An 18,937-nucleotide genomic window follows, 5' to 3' on the forward strand; every position below is an offset into this window, starting at 1 on the left:
AAGTCTTTATTACACTGGAGAACTTTGGCTAGAGCCAGACATTCCTACGAGTCAGCTCTGTAGGGGAGCATGGAAAGCAAGTGCCAGTTTTTCCTTTTTACAGAGCATGTGCTGTTTTTCTTACTATAAAAGGAGAACTGTTGCACAGAGGAAGAAAAATTGGATGGGGTGCTTTAGAGGTGTTCTGGGAACATTTGCCTGCAGATAGTATGATGTTATATTTATATCCAATTAAGTTGGAAATTATTTTGTTAAATAATAAGTGATCACACCCTCTCAAAATCTTGAAGATTTTTAACTCAGTCCTGATTATTGAAAACTCAAATTGTTAACAAGGCTACATAAGTGAAGTTTATTAAATAAAATATTCAATATAGAAAAGTAATCTTTAGCATATTAGCTATGAAACTCCAAAGCTAGTACATCCTGAAATATCCATTACTAAAATGAAGTTAACATTTTGAGATTTTTGTGTTTTTTATTTAATGTTCTAGTACAAGTGGCTGACATCTCCTTCTTCAAAGGATATTCTCAAACCTAAATCAAAAAAAAGAACTATTGTCCTAGGAAGTGGTCGGAAAGGAAAAGCTACTATTCGTATTGGTAATACTGCCTTCCCTTTCTCTTTGAAAGAAATCGAAAGTTATTTCTAAGCTTGTCAGTTCTTGCTTTCTACATGACCCCATCTGTCTAGAAAGAAGGCAGTGAAATTGGTCCCAAGAGGTTGGCAAATACAAATTGTAATGACACAGTTTTCATTGACTTTATACAAACGCTTTGGCTCTGTATGATGATTTTTATTGTACATGTTATTGATCTCAATAGTGAGAGAAAAATAAATAGATTTTTTTTGTGAAGAACGGCGGGTGGGAGGAAAATAGATGTAGTGCTTTTGGTTATGAAATAACCATTGAAACTACATTCTTACACCAACAATTAGCCCCTAGCCATCTGCCAGATTAAAATACTAGCTGCTGATCTCTTGTTCTGTTCTTATGTTGATCATCACTCCAGTCATTAACTGGGATACCTTTTATGTTGATGACATTATACACAGCGAATAGTACTTTCCCTAGTAGAACATAGGTAGGAAAACCTTAAGTTGTAGAGTTTCCCCTCTTTTAGTTTGGCAAAACTGAATTTAATAGAACTGAATTGTTTCAGCCCCTCTTGCTAAATGTCACTGCTTCCTTCCTAGTGGGGGCATAAAAGAGACCAGGGTTTGTCTAAACACAAAAGTTTGTATTGCTTTAACTTTACTGGTATAGTCAAAATAGTACAAGCCCCCCCAGTGCAGTTATATCTGTATAAAGGTTCTTTTATCAGTATAATTTATTCCTCTTTCTTTACAGGAAGCACTGTTATACCAGTATAATTGTACCCATATGAGGGGTTCTACTGGTATAATTATTTCAGTAAAATTTGACACACTCTAACCAAAATATTTCTACTGGTACAAAAACTGTGTCTAGGCCAGGCCTTATTCTTTCCTTCCCCTTTTTCCTGGTGCTTGGTAGAATTAGTAACATTCTTTGTGAGCTCTCTCAGTTCTATGTACACTGGATTAGTGCTTTTGGTGCTCCATTCCCTCTTCTGTTTGAGAGGGTAGCAATATTTCCAATAGACTGTGTACTTAAGATCATGCAGAATGAACTGAGAAGTGATCAAAGATACAAAAGCAAAAGATCCAGTAAGTTGGGAGCAGCCTAAGCAGTGATCTTCCATGGCCAGACAAGAACACTTTATGGAAAACCAGATAAAATTTTGAAGATTAGGATTCAACAAGTGAATGCCAGAGTCAATCTAAAACGAAGCAGAATAAACACTTAAAAAAGCCCTGAAAATGTATTTTAGAATAGCTAAAATTTGCCCAATGTTCTATGTGTTTCCTAAAATACAAAAGTTCTCCAGATTCTCTCATTGCTACCTGATTCAGATTCCTACTTCTGCTGATCCCATTTCACACCAAATAACACACAATCAGTAGAAAAGTAAAATAAGCATGGGGACTTCTGAATGATGTGTACTGCATCAGCAAGACCCTTTCCTTCCCTCCCAGGATGGCCTTACCATACTTTACTCAATCTTTCAACTGCTATGGCTCTTGGAGGCTTAGCAGCAGATAGTTGTCTATTTTTTTCATGTCTGAGGCTTTCCATAGCAGACTCTCCATTGCCAGCATAAGATAGGATGAATCTGGCTCTATATATAGATGGCAGTCCTGTCACTGCTAATTTGAATAAATTTATTTGAAATTATCTTATTTTGAATATGTATCTCTTAAACATGGTTAATGAGTAAAACACATGATAGTATAAATATTTTTAAAAGTTACTAAAATCATACTTAATTCCATTTCTTTGGCTGTTTATCTTTTTTAATCTTTGCTTCAGTGATTTGGAGACACAGAGGTAAGCATAATAAGTCAAACTGTGCACAATCAGTTTCAAAGAGCTTGAAATTGAGGCGGTTGTGAGGGTGGGGAGGAAAATTCCTGCTGCTGCTAATTTTTAAAAAAAACCCTTCTCCTTAATCCTAGTTACTTGCTAAACTGTGGCCAGGAATTTGAAATCCCATCAACATCAGTTATGTCCTTTTACACTCCCACCAGATTAGCAGGATTATGGGATGTTCTCCAGAGAAATATAACTCGAAGTTAAATAATTTATTTCCATATTCAGACATTTCACTAGGTAAATGATATAAACTTCATGAGCACTTCTCGAGTCTGGCTGGGTTCTAACTGATGCAAGCCCAAAGGTGGGGTGGGCACTTAGCTGTACAGTCAGGAATGTGGAGTAGTCCATACTGTGTTCTCAATCAGCCTCTGGGCTAGTGGGTATAAGGATATATTCTCACTCTCTTGGGACTGAAGAATACCGGAGCTATTTTCACTCAAGCATTCAAAAACGAAAAATTCATTCTTAGTCAGAAACTTGCCCTGAAAAATTTCAGCTGGAGAGGTGCATGTTTGAGAAAGTTATGAGCAGCTGAAAGAGGATCCTTAAAATGGAAATGTCTAAGCAATCTTAACTCTAGCTGTCACTCCATGTTGTAACTGTAATGAACTCTCTCTTCTCTCCCTATCCCTGCTGTACGATACAGGATTAGCATCTAAAAAGCCCATGCACCCTGGAAAGAGTCCATCTGATAAAGATACCTGTTCACCAAAACCATTACCACCAGGTGCATATGGTTTCCTACCTTGGCGTACTGCAGAGCGTGCAAAGAGGTGCAGGTGAAGTATTGAGAGCATGAGTAAGAAAACAGAATCTGCATGTTGTATCTTGGATTACAGTAGAATAAGTCAATGTGGTTTACAGAGGTCATACTGTAATCAGGGGTGAGGAACTTTTGTTTGTTTGTTTTGTATTGGGCCATTGACCCACTGAAAAAAATCAATGGCTGGACACACGCGTTCAACTCACTTGCCCGGGGGTGGGGACTCGGGGTCCCCGCAGCGGGGCCAGCCGGTGTTCACCGCTCCAGCCCCACAGGGGAGTGCCGAGACTCAGAGCTTCCCCCCTGCAGCTGCGGCTCCAGCCCCATGGGGAAGCCCCGAGCCTCCGTGCCGCCCCCCCACCCCACCTCCCGGCGGGTGAGTTGAACATGTATGGCTCGTGAGCTGGATGAAAATGAGCAAGGGGCCGGATCCGGCCCACGGGCCGTAGGTTCCCCACCCCTGCTGTAAATTCGTATCTGTACTCATTTTAAAACAGATTAGAGTACACACAACATATTTTATATTGCATTTATAATCCTTTCTGTGTCTTGAATTTTGTAACTTGTCTGCCCCTTAGCTGCAATTGGTTAGCTTCTTCAGCAATAATTAAACTAAGCAATAATTAAATTAAGCAATTGGAACGTGGATGTTTCAAAAGAATTCTAAAACTTAGCTGCACATAGATTTTGTTTTTATACAGGGCTTTTTTAAAATAAAAAACATGGAATATTTCAGATGTTATAATTGGTTTTGTAAACCAAGCAGATGAATAATGCTATTGAAAAAGTGATCATAAATTTGGTACCTTCAGGTGTAACTGAAGGAAAAATCTGGTTTGCCACAGCCTTTCTTGCTGGTTGTGATGCACAAGAAGGAAAGGATGCAGCTTACCTTTATGAGCCTAGGTGCAGGTCTGGCTTTTAGTTAACAAGTGAAAATAGCTCTTCTTTCTTTTTTTATTTTAAGCAATCATTTTGATCTTGTAAGCATTGAGACACACATTTGGAATCCACAACACCATTTTTATGTAGTTCCTGTATGAGCAGGTTTGGCCAAGGAAACATACAGAAAAACTGTACGTGTAGTTACAAATAATTTATAAAATTAGAGGCCAAGATATGCAGAACTGGATGCCTAAAGTTAGGTTCCTAAATCCATATTTAATCATTTAAATAAAACCTGATTTTCAAAAGTGCCAAGCACACAGCATCTCTTGTAAACTCCAAAGGTAGCTGCAATGGTGCCACATCAGGCTGCTTATTTAGGTATCTAAATATGGACTTAGGAGCCTAACTTTAGGCACCTAGTTTTGAAAGCGTGGCCTAAATCTTGATTAGAAAGTAGAGCTACTTTGTTATGCAGAATGATATTTTAGTGACAGTTTGTTCAAAGGATCCTGTCAAGTATTTTTATACCGTGTTTTAACTCTTATTTCTTTTGAATATCTTAGCAATGTGTGTTTGTCGGATCAGGACCCTAAATCAAAATTATGCCTTGAAATTGTAATGTTGACAAATTACAATATTTTTCTCAAAAAAAACCACTTTGATTTAAATATATCCTTGTAGGGGATTCCCAGTGGATGGTACCCAGGAGTTACCACTGAAGTTCCAGGTATGATTATCAATTACATATCAATAGATAGGCACATGATGCGGTACTGTAGATAATATGCTGAACAAATAAAAATCCATTGTATCCAGTGAGCTTCCAGTATAAAAACACAAGGTGACGAAACAGAAGTGGAGAGTGTTTTTTATGGCTTAAATACTTCCTGGAAGCATGGAAACTGTGTGTGAAAACACTTCATGGTCACACTTTAACATTTGGGAAGAATTTTTTTTTAAGCAATACTTGAGGTTTTATTTTCTTCCTTTGTGTCAGGTTTTTTTTTTTTTTTCTATTGTCAAATCAGTGGTTTCAATACTATTTTCCAATTTTTTTTTTTAAATGAAGTATATCTATACTTGTGAGACTCAAACATAACTTGGAAGAAGATAATTAAGATGGCATGGCTTTGAATTTTTTATTATCAAGGATGTTTGTGGTTCAAAAACTCCATACTACAACATGTCTTATCCACCCCGCAAGCCTTTGTGAAGACTAATTCCATACTGACTTAAACTGAAATAAATGTCCACATGAGAGGATTACACTGATTTCACTAAATCAGTACAGTGTTCTTGTGTAGACAGGCCTCAGTTCTTTTTTTTTTTTTTTTTTTTTTAATTAGCTTAAAAAATCAAAACATTTTGAGTTCAGTTAATTGTTTTATAGAAGATATTGAGGGAAGAATACTAATGAAATCACTGGCACTAATCACCAGCTTTGAAGTTGACATCATTTCACCTGTTACTGAAAGCGTGACCATCTTATTGATGGTCATTTTAAAAAATTGGCTGTAGGGGGCAGAGAACCCTGACAGATACAGCAAAATTTGCCATTCTCATATTTAGGTGTGATTTTAATGGAATAACGTCACTTTTGCTCTCAGTTGGAATCTGGGCTGATCAGGAACCAAAGCAGCTTCCAGCTTAATTTCAGGGAGCTGCTTCTAGTTATGATCTTGTCTGGGCTACCTCTGAGCATCTTTGCAACCCAGAGCTGTGCAGAATTACTGAAGCACTGTGCGCTATACCTCTTCCTCTCCTGCTTGCAGACAGGCAGTCCCCCACCTGCCATACCAGAGCTTAGGAGATCTCTGGGGAAGACAGTGGTTAGGATTTATCTTATGTAGTACCTGTGTAGGGGGAATTCTCCCTTGGCCAGCTAAGGGGCTTTTATGGCCCCTATGCTCTGTTACAGCAGAGTTCAGGGACTGAGAGGAGAATCCTTCCCCAAGTTTTTATTTGTACTATTAGGTGTCTTACACACTACTGACACTGCAGTGTTTCAAAATAACAACTGTCAAACTGCAGTTTTTGATCTTCTTGAAGCAGTGAGGCTAAATTTGTTGTCACTCACAACCAATGCACTGTATGTTCTGTGGAGATGTACTTACATACAAACATGAAGAACCCTGGCATAATTGTAACAAAAATTTACCATCCAGGCATAACATTTACCTCTGTGCCCATTGTTATGATAATGAAACAATTAATATTTTAATAGTTTATGGTGCTTAAAAAATACTCTTCCTGGTTGACTAGAATGTTTCAAGTCTAGTATAAGGAGAGGCTACAAATAAAGTAAAAGATTCTGACGGGTGATACACTCTGCTCCATTTTGGCATAGAAATTTATTTGCAAAGGATTTATCATACTCTTTCCACGTGCACACTTATATCTAGATTGTGTGGAACTATTTAAAATGAACATGTTATAACTAATTCAAAAGAAAGAACGTTGTGGATGACGGCTGTTAATCGGCTAATTAGATTAGTTCACTAAATATTATATGACTTATTTCCTTGTTAAGCATTGTTTAATAATGCTCCTATGTTCACTTATTTCATATAAGCAGACAGGCATTCCTGTGAAAGTGACAGTGGAAAGTGCTTCTACATCTGAAACTGAAGAGACAGAAGGGGCTTTCGGGGACATTATGCATGATCCTGATTTGACAAAATCCCCAGTTAAAACTAATGTAAGACGATATCAGCAATTACGGGTAAGAAGAAATAATTTTGTTCTTCAGATTTTTCAAGAGATGAGTGCATAGAGCTTCTATTTTTCCAGAAAAATGGGTTTTTAGAATTAGATTTAAATGGGTAAATAATCACTGAACGGGAACTCTGAATATTTGCATACTTCTGTTATACTATATGGCATATATGCCTCAATTCAACAGGGTACTTTAAGCAACTCCTGTCCTCAGTGGTTAAGGAGAACAGTTAATCACCCTTCTCTTTACAACAACCTTTGACATACTTGAAGACAGTTATTCTGTCCCCCATCAGTCTTCTCTTCTCCAGACTAAACAAACCCAGTTTTTTCAGTGTTTCCTCACGGGTCATGTTTTCTAGACCTGTAATCATTTTTGTTGCTCTCCTCTGGACTTCCTTCAGTTTGTCCTTTTTTTTCCTGAAAGTGTTGTGCCCGGTACTGGACACAGTACTTCAGCTGAGGCCTTATCAGTGCTGAGTAGAGTAGAAGAATTACTTTTCGTGTCTTGCTTACATTCTAGCTAAATAATATGCTAGAATGATGGTTTTCGGGGGTTTTGTTTGTGTGTTTGTTTTTGGTGACAGTATTACGCATATTTAGTTTGTGAGCCACTGTAAGCCCCAAATTGTTTTCTGCAGTACTCCTTCCTAAGCAGTCATTTCGCATTTTGTGTTTGTGCAATTGATTATTCCTTCCGAAGTGGAATACTTTGCATTTGTCCTTATTGAATTTCATCCTATCTAATTCAGACCATTTTTCTAGTTTGTCAAGATCATTTTAAATTTTAATCTTGTCCTCCAAAGCGCCTGCAACTCCTCCCACTTTGGTATCTTCTGTAAACTTTATAAGTGTACTTGCTGTGCCATTATCCAAATAATTTATCAAGATATTGAAGAGAACTGGACGCAGGACAAGTCCCTGCAGGACCCCACCTGACGTGCCCTTCCAGATAGAAAGTAATCAGTGATTCACAGTCAGAGTACAGTTTTCCAACCAGTTGCACATCTGCCTTATCATAGGTTTGTCTAGGCTATATTTCCCTAGTTTGTTTATGAGAAAGTCATGTGAGACAGTATCAAAAGCCTTACTAAATAAAGTCTAGATATATCCCGTCAACTTCTTTTCCCCAACCACAGTGCTTCTCTGCCAGAGTAACAAGCCTATTAGGTTGGCTTGAGGTGATTTGTTCATGACAAATCCATGTTGTCTGTTACTTATCACTTTATTATCTTCTAGATGCTTACAAATTTGTCGCCGTTGTTGTTTTTGCTCTTTTATCTTTTAGGGTACAGAAGTTAAGCTGACTGGTCTATAACTCCCTGGGTTTTCCTTAGTGCCCCCTTTCTATAGATAGGTACTATATTGCAATTTTTGAGTCTTCTGGGATCTCTCCCGTCCTTCACAAGTTCTCACAGATAATCACTAATGGCTTAGTGATCTTTTCAGCCAGTTCTTAAGTATTCTAGACCTACTGACTTGAAGACATTTTAATAAATTCTTAATTTGTGTTTTCCCCAAATCTAGCCTCAGATCTACCCCATTTACACTGATGTTCACTGTTAGTTGTCTGATCACTGCGAACCTTTTTGGTGAAAATGAAACAAAGGCATTTAACACTTCAGCTATTGCTATGTTTTCTGTTACTGTCTTTCACTTCTCATTTGAGGAATGAGCCTATCTTGTCCTTGGTCTTCCTCTTGCTTCTAATGTATTTGTAAAAATGTTTCATGATGTATGAATCTATTAGAGCAGTAATGAGGTGGTTATTTCTGTTGTTTCGTTAAAAATTCATAGAGGGAGTAAATGTATTTTTAACATTTTTTTTTTATTAAAATACTTTAATGTACTTTGTACAAAAATGTTTTAAAAAGTAAATTGAAATTAGAGTTACTTTAAAGCTCCATTTGCAGTCGAGCTTTATAGTAACATCTTTTTCATTTCCTCGTTATTCTTCCTGATTCCTTTGCTTGCTATCTATAGCAAAATGAAGAGTGATAGCAAGACTCCGACAGCTGCTACAAACTTCTTCATACAGAGTGTGTTATAATGATGTGTGGAAGAGAAGGAAAATAAAGGGTTTGTTTTAATGGCTCAATAATACTGCTATGGTAATACAGTATCATTACTATAAAACACTCCCCCTCAGGCAAAATAACTAGACACTGAAATGCTAGTCGTTGAGAATCTAGTTTGCAAAAGATATCTTGCCACCAACTTAACATAATTTTAAACCACACACTTGCAGTGGGTTTTGCTTCAGATCACTCAATTTGACCTATCATTCATTGTATCTGATTGTACTGATTAGGTTCTTAAAGATTTATCCAAAGACATAGATATTTCTTTTGATTACATAAAAACTAAAATATTAACTTATTTAGCTTAGTGGCAGATTTATGCTTTCTGAGCATAGAAAATGATTGGGATATGGAGGAGACAGCAGAATGACTGTACTTCAACATAGGTTCTCTTGCAAAGGGAGAACCTACTACATGTCTTATTTGAAAAATCCTAGACAGGGAAAGGGGATGGAGGATAAAAGGGAGTAGGTTTTTTTTATATTTAGAACAAAGCTTCTCTTGGAGGGTGAACAAATTCAGTACGTTTTGAAACATATCTGAAAAATGCCTTCATAGTGTCCTTCCTATTAACTGAGGGCCAGATTCTGATACCTGTCACATTGAGGAAGTAGTACCTGGTGCAATGGGTAGTTGGTTATTTCAATGCTACTATTCAAGGATCAGAGTACTATTGAATGTGAAAAGGGTGACATAATGTGGCATTTAAATTTATTGCTTCCTTTTGTCCTATGCTTCTTGCCATAATGGCAGCTTACAGTCTCTTTAATTCTTATGTTCAATAAAATAATATTTTAGTTAATGTAGTTCATTTTTGAAACAATATAAAGCAATTCTGAAATTTTAAATGAAAACCCCAGTGTTTTTCAAAACTAAATTAAAATAGGAACTGATATAGTCCTTTCCTCCACTAGAGGGAATCAGAAGTGCTTGAATTGGCTCTCATGCATAGTGGAAAGCCCTAAGGATTATACAGTTGTAAATAGTGATTTAAATGGTGGACTTCACCCTCCACATAGTGCAATCTCTAACTTTACATAAGCACTGCAGGTGTTTATCGTATATGTGAAAAGAGTTAGCCTGTTTTTTTTTTTCTTTTAGTTTTTAAAAGCTAATCAGTTTGGTAATTTATCTAGTATTAGTGATCTAATGTGAAACCATAACTGCAAAGGCGTTAAGGGCAGATTTTGTTTTCTCCTTAAACCTATCCCAGTAGTATCCATGGAATTCTTTAAGGCTCTTGTGACAGTCTTCTCTCTGTGCTTCACTTATGCAAGTCAGAAACTGTCTGGAGATATAACTCCCTTGACAAACTTAAATAAAAAGAAGAGGGAAAACTAACAAAAGGACACATTTCAAAAGTGAGTACCAAGGCTGCACAACAAATCTGGAACATACACCTGTTTTAGTATGACAAATGAGTGCAGTTAAGTCAACTTCATTTGAAATTTTGGCTCCTAATATACTTAGGAGGAGATTCACCAGAAATTGTTTTTTCCTCTCTGCAGTGCAGACATTTATTTGCTAGTAGTTAATTAAGGGCCTGATGCTGCAAACACTTACTCTCAGAGATAGTGCCTACCACTTCTTTGGGATTTCTTTGGGACTGTTAACACTAGTAAGCAGTGTGCCAGTAGTGTTTGCATTATTAGGCAAATGTATAAGACCTAATATACTTTTGATGGGCAAGTATGTAATAATGATAATTAAGAAGTCTGTTACATGTGGTATATTAAACCGGCAGAGCCTAGTTAAATAATTTATTTATTGACTTGATATTATATAATGTAATAGATGGCCATGAAATTGTTAGACCTAAAGAATTATTGTAGGGCTGTTTGCAGTACCATTTTAAAGTTTATCCTTTTAATTATTTTATTATTAAAATTTTTTTGTTTTTTTTTTTTTTTTTACAGGGCTCTATTTTCAGGGGTTTAACCATGCTATAAACTTTTTTGCCCTGGGAAGAAATGTAGTGACTTAGCCAGAGCAGCAAACATTAAAATAAATAAACTTTGCCACCCTTTGAATCCTGAACCAAGTTTCTTCTCAGTGCAAAAGTATATTGCTATTTTAAAACCCTAAAAACAAGAGAATTGCTTGGTAACATTAGAGGAAAAACTTAAATGATGTTGCAAAGAGCACTTTGAGTATCAGTCAGATCCATAAAATCTATGTCGGACTCCAAAATTCTTCTTCAAGCATTGCCTGCCTGGATTCCAGGATGAGGCGATGTATGCACTTCAGCATGCAAATATGGAACTTTCTGGATGCTAGTGTCTCTGGTGCACATCAACATACATATCCTGTTGTTGTCCTCATCCATCAGACAATGTCGAAGGAGATGCAACCCCAACTATTACGCAATTTCTTCTGATGTAGGCAAGAAGCAGGAATGCAGTAACATCTGCTGTCTGTTCTCTCAGAAAAATCTTTGAGGTTTTTTTTTTTTGTTTGTTTGTTTGTTTTTAATGCTCTTAGGGTATTTTTAATGTAGTGTTACACAATGGCAAAAAAAATTCAGTTTTGGCATTATTGGAATGTTTTCCTAAGCATCTCTGACTTCCCCCCTCCTCCTCCCCCCCCGCAAGTCCCCCTTTTTCTTGATTTGTGATAGTGAAGACCAACTCCCCTTTGTGATGGCACAAAGTCTGCCGTAGACAAGTACCTTTAGCGCTTGTGAAGGAAGAAGTCTGTATCCAGCTAGATCAGTCTCTAAGATAATTCTCTGTGAGGCTTTCTACATATCAATAACTGTCCTTGCATAAACTCTCCTCTGGCTCAATACCTGGAGGAAGATGAGGCTGTAGAAAGCCCATTCTCATATTTTTTTAGTCTGAACGATCCTGTCACTTGAACCACCAGCCTCCCTAACTCAGGATTTCAAGACTTTCCAGAAACTCTTGAGAAGCCTAGCTGAAGTCCCAGACTTGGAGTTGTTTGTAACTTGTTACTGAGTAATTCTGTCAGCACCTTTTTTTAACTAAGTGTGTTCTAGAACTTGCAATAGACCTCTTGCTTATCCTTGGATCCATTCCTCCCACCTCCTAAAAGAGCTGACATTTTTTTTTTAAAGTTCCACGAGAGTATCGTTTTTAATATTCCTCCTGTCTCTGACACTCTGATCAGCTGTGGCTCATGGGAATTTGATTGCATCAATGTGCACTAACTTCCCTTCTTACCCACTGTTTTGGAGTCTGATAATAGATTGTTGATATTAGAGGAAGGAACTGAATGCCAGTTGTGTATCTGTTCCCTAATGTGAACTTGAGTGATGGTACATGTAGCACCAAAAGACATTTCTATCCAAAAAGTTCAGAGGCTGTGCACAATACCTACATTTTGGATCCATGCATGTAATCATGTGGGAGAACCACAGTTATAAGGACAAGCAACTGTTGGTTTTTTTTTTTTTTTTCCTTTGGTGCCACACAAGACCGCATTAGTTATAGTACCTTAAATGGGATAACGGATGGAAGAGTCTTTGTTTCTAAGTGGTTCTAATAGTAGTGTTGGCCAATCCTGACAAAATAAGCTCCATGTGTGACCTGTCACTTGAGGAGAGGCAGCCAATTAGCTTTTCCAGCCCTTGTCGTATACATCTTTGCTACAACTCTGCTCTGCTTTCCTTTTAGCCTGTGCAGCTTTCCATCTTCACTGATCAGTATTCAAGAATCTCTCATATATTGGTGGTCTTGGAGCATGGTATAAAACAGGACTATAATCCAAAATGTCACATTCCAGTTTAGTCTTGCTTTCTTTTAAATTTAAATTTTCATTGAGACCTTTTATTTTCTTTTGTTGCCTTATAATAATAATAATTAATTAATAATAAATATTGTTTATTAACCCTACCAAAGGGTTTGGGGTCCTGAAAAATAAAAATATTAAAATAGAATTTTAAAATAAGCTCTTCAATCCAATCAAGTAACCAATTGAGGGAAGATCTAGTATTAGAGGGTAACACCTATAACTTTGAAATCTTCATATTCCTGTAAACATTTACAGTCCTGGATGATAAATGTAGCTATCAAGTAAAAATGCATTTTACTTTTTCTAACCCCACTCTGAGATTTGACCAGTTAGGCTTATTTATTTTTAAAACAAGACGACAAAAAGAAAAACAGAAACGATCCCTGAATTTATAGTTGGCGACACAAGAATATTGAAAAATGTTGGCAATAACATTTAAAGTTTTAAAGTATACATTTTAGTCACATTTAAACTATTTTATTTTAATCTGGCTAAATGATATTGTCATTTTATTAGAAAACAAAAAGTACTTCCCTCTCCTTCCTTCACCATCAAATCACCCCACTGCCTCAAAATTACATATTAACCAAAAATGACGTTCTTGCAGACAACTATATCATATCTATAATGTTATGGACTGAAAGTATACATCCAATTAGAACACAAATATATTTATAGAGTATTCTAGGTGTGTCTGATACTTTAAAGATAATATTCTACTTTCTGACAGACAGAGTTGGAAGAATGTCTATTAAAATTAAAGGAAGAAAGAAGGGCAAGAGTAAAGGCCGATGAACGGATAATGGAGGTAGTTATTGATTGTTTAATATTTAATATCATCAGTTCACATTTGCTTTTATAGCTGCATATGTCGTATTCTCTAAATGTTTAGTTTGGAGTAACTATCAATGACAATTACGTGTGCATTAATATTTTCTATAATGGTCAAGCCAAATTATGTGAACTAGTTTTTTAAAAAGATCTAGGGTTTTAATTGCTTTAAAATGACTAGTTCCATTCTTTTCTATAAAGGCTCTTAGTACATTGATGAGCCTGGTATATCTGAATGCTTTCCAGTAGTGTATTAAGTGACATGACTAACATCCGTCACATGTTGTTTGTTCTCTCACCATCGCCGGAGAAGTGCATGCAACGGAGTGACTCATTAGGTAGAATGCTGTTTTTTAATATACATGCTGCTATATGCTAGAGAAAGCAAGGTCACAGAAATGCATATTTCACTTGGCATTGAAGGTGGTGAGGTTTATGATGGTCTTTAGTTCCTGAGGGCATTCATTCCACAGACTTGGATTGGCTTCTGAGGATGTTCTGTCTTCCATACACATGAGCTTCACCCTTATTAAAAAGAGCTGCATTGTGGCACAGGAGCATAATTGTTGACCATGCTCTTTATCATGGAGCTTTAGGTAATTTTTTTTAGATATCCTGGAGCACCTTCAAGATTAGGACCAATACCTTTGTTGGAGAAAAACTGAGTTCTCACTCTTTTGTTTAGGTACAGCAAGTCAGATGCTTTATTAACTCTCACAATTGTGCAGAGGAGAGAGCTAAACAGATCTCTCCCTGGTAACTAATTACAGCAAGCATTTATACCTTTCATTCACAGAAATAATGAGGGACAGACAGCTGCATTTTGTCTCCTTGATATCTCATTTCTCAATTGTTTTGACTCCTGCCAACATACAATATTTTCTATACCTTATCTACACAAGGTCTCCTACACCTTATCTATACATACCAGGTCATAATGACTTATTACACAGTTCTTTCTCACCCGCCTTACACATTCCTGGCTTCTATAAATCTCGCGTTATCAGGGTTATCAGGGTTACAGTTAGCTTGACTCTTGCTAACGAAGCCTGACTCTTGCTAACGAACCATCATGCATTGCAGTTCCCTTCTGTCAGTTCTTTTCTCTGCTTCCACACCTTGAACTTGATTTTATATTCTGTGGGAAGCCAATGTGGAACAGAGGACAGGGTTGATGTCTTCACAGTAGCCTGTATTGCTGAGAGAGAGACTGCCGCATTCTGTACCAGTTAGTTTCCTAAATGCTGCAGGCTTCATGCCCAGGTATATTGCATTGCTGTAGTCCCCGCTAAGAAAATATGTGAATAACTGAGGTCAAAGTAATGTGTGTCATTTACCACTTTAGAGAAATGGTAACATTTGTATTTAGTAATGTGTGTTTGCCCTCTTGGTCTCTTACTGCTGATCCTATTTCAGAGCCTTGAACTCGTTTTAGCCCAGCTGCTGTTTCAGTGTGCTTTCAGTATCTAGCATCCAGGCCACTTGGATTGTTCACTTTTTTGTTAAGAGTGATTAATCTTTGATTGGTTGTGATTTATACTAGGCAATCAATTAACTGTTTCTCTGGAGTTACTAGAAAGATTCTCCTGGTTAGAGAGTAACAAGTAAATAGGATTTCTTTAAACAAAACTCAGCTTCAAAGAAACAGAATGTATGAGTGGATTTGGGTTCTTATGTAGAGTTTAGATTGGGGTTAAATGTTGGGGTTTAAATGTGGCAGTACTCTTTCAAGCTCAACCCATGTGAGTTGCCATGAGGCATCACTCCCAGTACAGGATGCAGATGTCCAAAATATAGTTGTGTGTACACTCTAGGCTCCATTGAACAGCTTGAGCTTGGCTGTCCCTCAGTAGGTTTGGAATAATATCTGTGGGCACTGCTGAGCTCCTAGGGCTTGGCTTCCCATTGGTGGGGTGCTTAGATGTCTTGCTGGGCTTTTTTGGCTTGGCTCTCCCTTAATGGGGATCAGATGCTCTACTCTCCTAAGCCCCTTGTTTGGGGAGGAAAAAGATAATTCATGGTACTCTTTCAAACACCACCCACGGTAGATTGTGCAGATCTGTAAATCCCTCTCCTTTCTTACATGCTTTCATGAACAGTGAAATACTTAGGCAATGTCTACACTACCAGTTACATCGGCAAAGCTTATGTTGCTTAGGGGTGTGAGTAGAACACCCCCGAGTGACATAGTTTCGCCAGCATAAGTGGTAGTGTGCACAGTGCTATGTTGTCAGGAGAGCTTCTCCCACCAACATAGCTACCACCACTCGTTGCGGATGGTTTAATTATGTTGACGGGAGAGCCCTCTCCTGTCAGCATAGAGTGGCTACCTAGAGATCATGCTGCCGCGCAGCTGCATCAGTACAGCTGTGCTTCTTGTAAGGTCTCTAGTGTAGACATAGCCTTAGAGTTGACATTCAAATCATCTTCAATGCGCATCTGAATTAAGACCTCACTAAGTAGTATGAGGGACTGTTCACAACTTTCAAAGCTATTGTTCCAAATTCTGGAGGATATTGCTACACTGCAGACTTGCTTTTTTTCTTAAATGAAAGCTAACATTCTCAGTCACAAAAAGGCGGCTGGCGAAAGGTGCCACTGTACTGGCCCAATATGAGATCTGGTTTAGACACATGTAACACTAAATATGAAGAGAGTACTAACAATTGCTAAGAGATGTCTCTTTGTTGATAATGATTACACTGTCTTGGTTGTTTAAAGTGTTTCACAGAACACTTTTTTCAGCTAAAAGAGTGCAGTTTGAAATGCCTTACATTCTTTTTCAAGGCTTATATCATCCTCAGTGATAATATTGTGATACTTACTTTTTTCTCACCCTTTTTTATAGCTGGAAGTTGAAAATGCCCGATTAAGGAATCTAAACTTCTCTCTGTCTGAGGTTCTTCATGCACAGTCAGTAACCAACATGATTCTGGAAGATGAAGGTGTTCTGGGCAGCATTGAGACCTCTTTCCAAAAGTTTCATGCTTTTTTAGACCTTCTTAAAGATGCTGGGTAGGTTATCGTAATATCTGAGTATTTTACCTTTTTCTATTACATCTTCTCCCTGTTCCTGCCCCATCTTCCTCCTAATAGGGCATGCCTCCCCTTCAGGTGTCTAGGAGGATCTCATGGGTCTCCTAGACACTTGGAGGAGCGGCACGCACTATCAGGAGTAAATAGAAAATAAACTTCGCCCTCTCCCAACTTTTTTTCCTAATTAGAACCAATGATCTAAACTAACCCAAATCCAAATTTACTTACCTGTCTCTAGGATAGACTTTCAGGATCTCCAACTCCCTCCTCTTTTTTTATTTTTCTTCAGAGAAGGAAGCTGCTTCTCCTTCCTTCCAAGCATTCTTTACTGGATTCACCTCCAATTCCCAGCAGCTCTGGAAATATGGCTCTCAGAAATCCTAGTACTGAGAGGGGAGCTCCTTCTCCCACTGCACATGGGACCTCCGGTCTCAGATTCTGAGTAGAGGCAGCAGTCTGAGTTTGTTTTGTTGAACCTTCTATTGTCTTTCCAAGAGCAGTTCCTCTCCCCCACTGGCTTTTTTCTTGTCTCCGAAAATACAGTATGTCTTTGCCATGATAACCTTGGAATGGAGTAGCATGCCCTGGAGGCTTCCTCTCCACCCTTAAAAGATATACACTTACAGGTCTAAATCAAAAAAGAAAAGCAAGGCCACACAAAAGCTATGGCAGAATTAAATGAACAAGTTAGTCAAAATATTTTTGGACCTTAAGATTGGCTCTTTATTTCTTCATCTCCGACAAGACCACTAAACACAGGAAAATCTCAATCCAAAAATCTCTAATGGATTTGGTAGGCCAGATGATTAAAAGTTGACTAATTAGTGGCTTTCGATCATTCTCCCATGTCTTATGAGCAAATATGGCTTTTGTAAGTTTCACTCACACAGCTCTGTCCATCACCCAATCCCTGATTCAGCAGTGATAGAGGTGGCTTTCCAAATGGCTTCTACTCCAGAAAATAATTCTATTACCTCATGAACGCATTGCTCTTGGAGAAAGATGGAAGAACTTTTTTCCTTCTGTGCAGATAACACTTCAGACATGTGAACTCTCCAATTAGGAAGGGACTGTCCATAGAGCCCCTAGACACTGCTCCTCTGGATTTTCCTGTCTTCTTTCCTTCCTCAGAACTCAAACAACAAGCTTGACCAGACAGTGACAAGTCTCATTGGCTAGGAACTATTGTTCCAAATCCAGCAAAAGAGACAATTTCCCCTGCCCCCTACACTTTTGGGGGGGGGGGGGTGAGGTGAAAAAGAGAGGTTTGCCTTGTTCTGGGCCTTTCCAGATTGAATCTAGAGCTAGGCAACATTTTTTTTTTCTTCAGTGAATGCATTTTTCAGGGCACCGAAACTTTATTGAATTTGGCCAAATAGTTTCAGGCAGAAAAAAAGTTAAAGATTCAGAAATGTCCAAATGAACCATTTTGAAATATTTTCTAAACAAAATGTCTATTTGAAATTAAATTTTTGTTTGACAAGAAAAACAAAAAATATCAGTTCTTCTTCGAGTGCTTGCTCATATCCATTCCATTGGGTGTGTGCGCGCCGCGTGCACGATCGTCGGAAGATTTTTACCCTAGCAACACCGGCGGGTCGGCTGTGGAGCCCCCTAGAGTGGCGCCTTCATGGCGCTGAATATATACCCCAGCCGACCCGGCGCCCCCTCAGTTCCTTCTTACCGCCCCTGACGGTCGTTGGAACTGTGGAGCGCTGCTTAGCTGTTCTCCACTCTCCCTAGCTTAGTTCGTTATTCGCAGTTATAGTTATAGTTATAGTCCTAGTGTTTATAGTTAAATAGTTCAATAGTTTTTAAAAGTGTCTAGTTGTTATAATAGTTCAGGGGATTAAGGGGGTCGTCTCCCCCTTTCTCCCCCGGCCGCGGGGCCGGGCTCATGCCCAACGCTCCCGGCTTCAAGCTGTGCGCCTCCTGCGCTAAGCCTATGCCCACGAGCGACCCGCACGACTCCTGTCTGAAGTGCCTGGGAGAGTCCCATCAAACAGATAAGTGCAAGATCTGTAAGGCCTTCAGACCAAGGACCAAGAAGGAGCGGGACTTTCGGCTCCGGCAACTCCTGATGGAGGCGGCACTTACTCCGGACGCTCCATCTACAAGTCAGGCCCCGGCACCTAGCGCCTCGGTGCGCAGTGCCCCGGCGGCACCGGCCATGACGACCACGCGAGTGGCGTCAGATGAGCCTTCCCGGCACCGGACCGCGTCGGCACCGCAAGCACAGCAAGTGCCTCGGCGCCGGTCATTATCCCCAGGGCATAAGAAAGCCCATAAGACGGGGACCTCCGTGCCGAAGACGCTGGCTCCCCCAGTGCCGGGGGTAGAGCCGCGTACGCCGGTGGAGCACCGGAAACAGGTGCCTCCAGCACCGTCGACTCCGGCGCCGAGGCCGTTGA

General features: G+C 38.8%; 1 protein-coding gene across 10 annotated transcripts in view; it reads left to right on the forward strand.

The window, feature by feature from the left end:
* Positions 1-18,937, forward strand: part of CEP78 (centrosomal protein 78) — a 50,128-nt gene that overhangs the window by 19,985 nt on the left and 11,206 nt on the right. For 5 of the 10 annotated variants that reach the window (XM_005297718.5, XM_024105411.3, XM_065549431.1 and 2 more), the window contains 7 exons: positions 495-603; positions 2,394-2,411; positions 3,106-3,238; positions 4,792-4,837; positions 6,683-6,832; positions 13,390-13,467; positions 16,339-16,505. In XM_005297718.5, the coding sequence (XP_005297775.2) occupies positions 495-603; positions 2,394-2,411; positions 3,106-3,238; positions 4,792-4,837; positions 6,683-6,832; positions 13,390-13,467; positions 16,339-16,505 (701 nt within the window). The remainder of the gene's footprint in view (positions 1-494; positions 604-2,393; positions 2,412-3,105; positions 3,239-4,791; positions 4,838-6,682; positions 6,833-13,389; positions 13,468-16,338; positions 16,506-18,937) is intronic. The other 5 variants (XM_065549432.1, XM_065549433.1, XM_065549434.1 and 2 more) reach the window with 5 other exon arrangements.

This window comes from Chrysemys picta, chromosome 6 (assembly GCF_011386835.1).
Source record: "Chrysemys picta bellii isolate R12L10 chromosome 6, ASM1138683v2, whole genome shotgun sequence".
Taxonomy (NCBI): domain Eukaryota; kingdom Metazoa; phylum Chordata; order Testudines; family Emydidae; genus Chrysemys; species Chrysemys picta.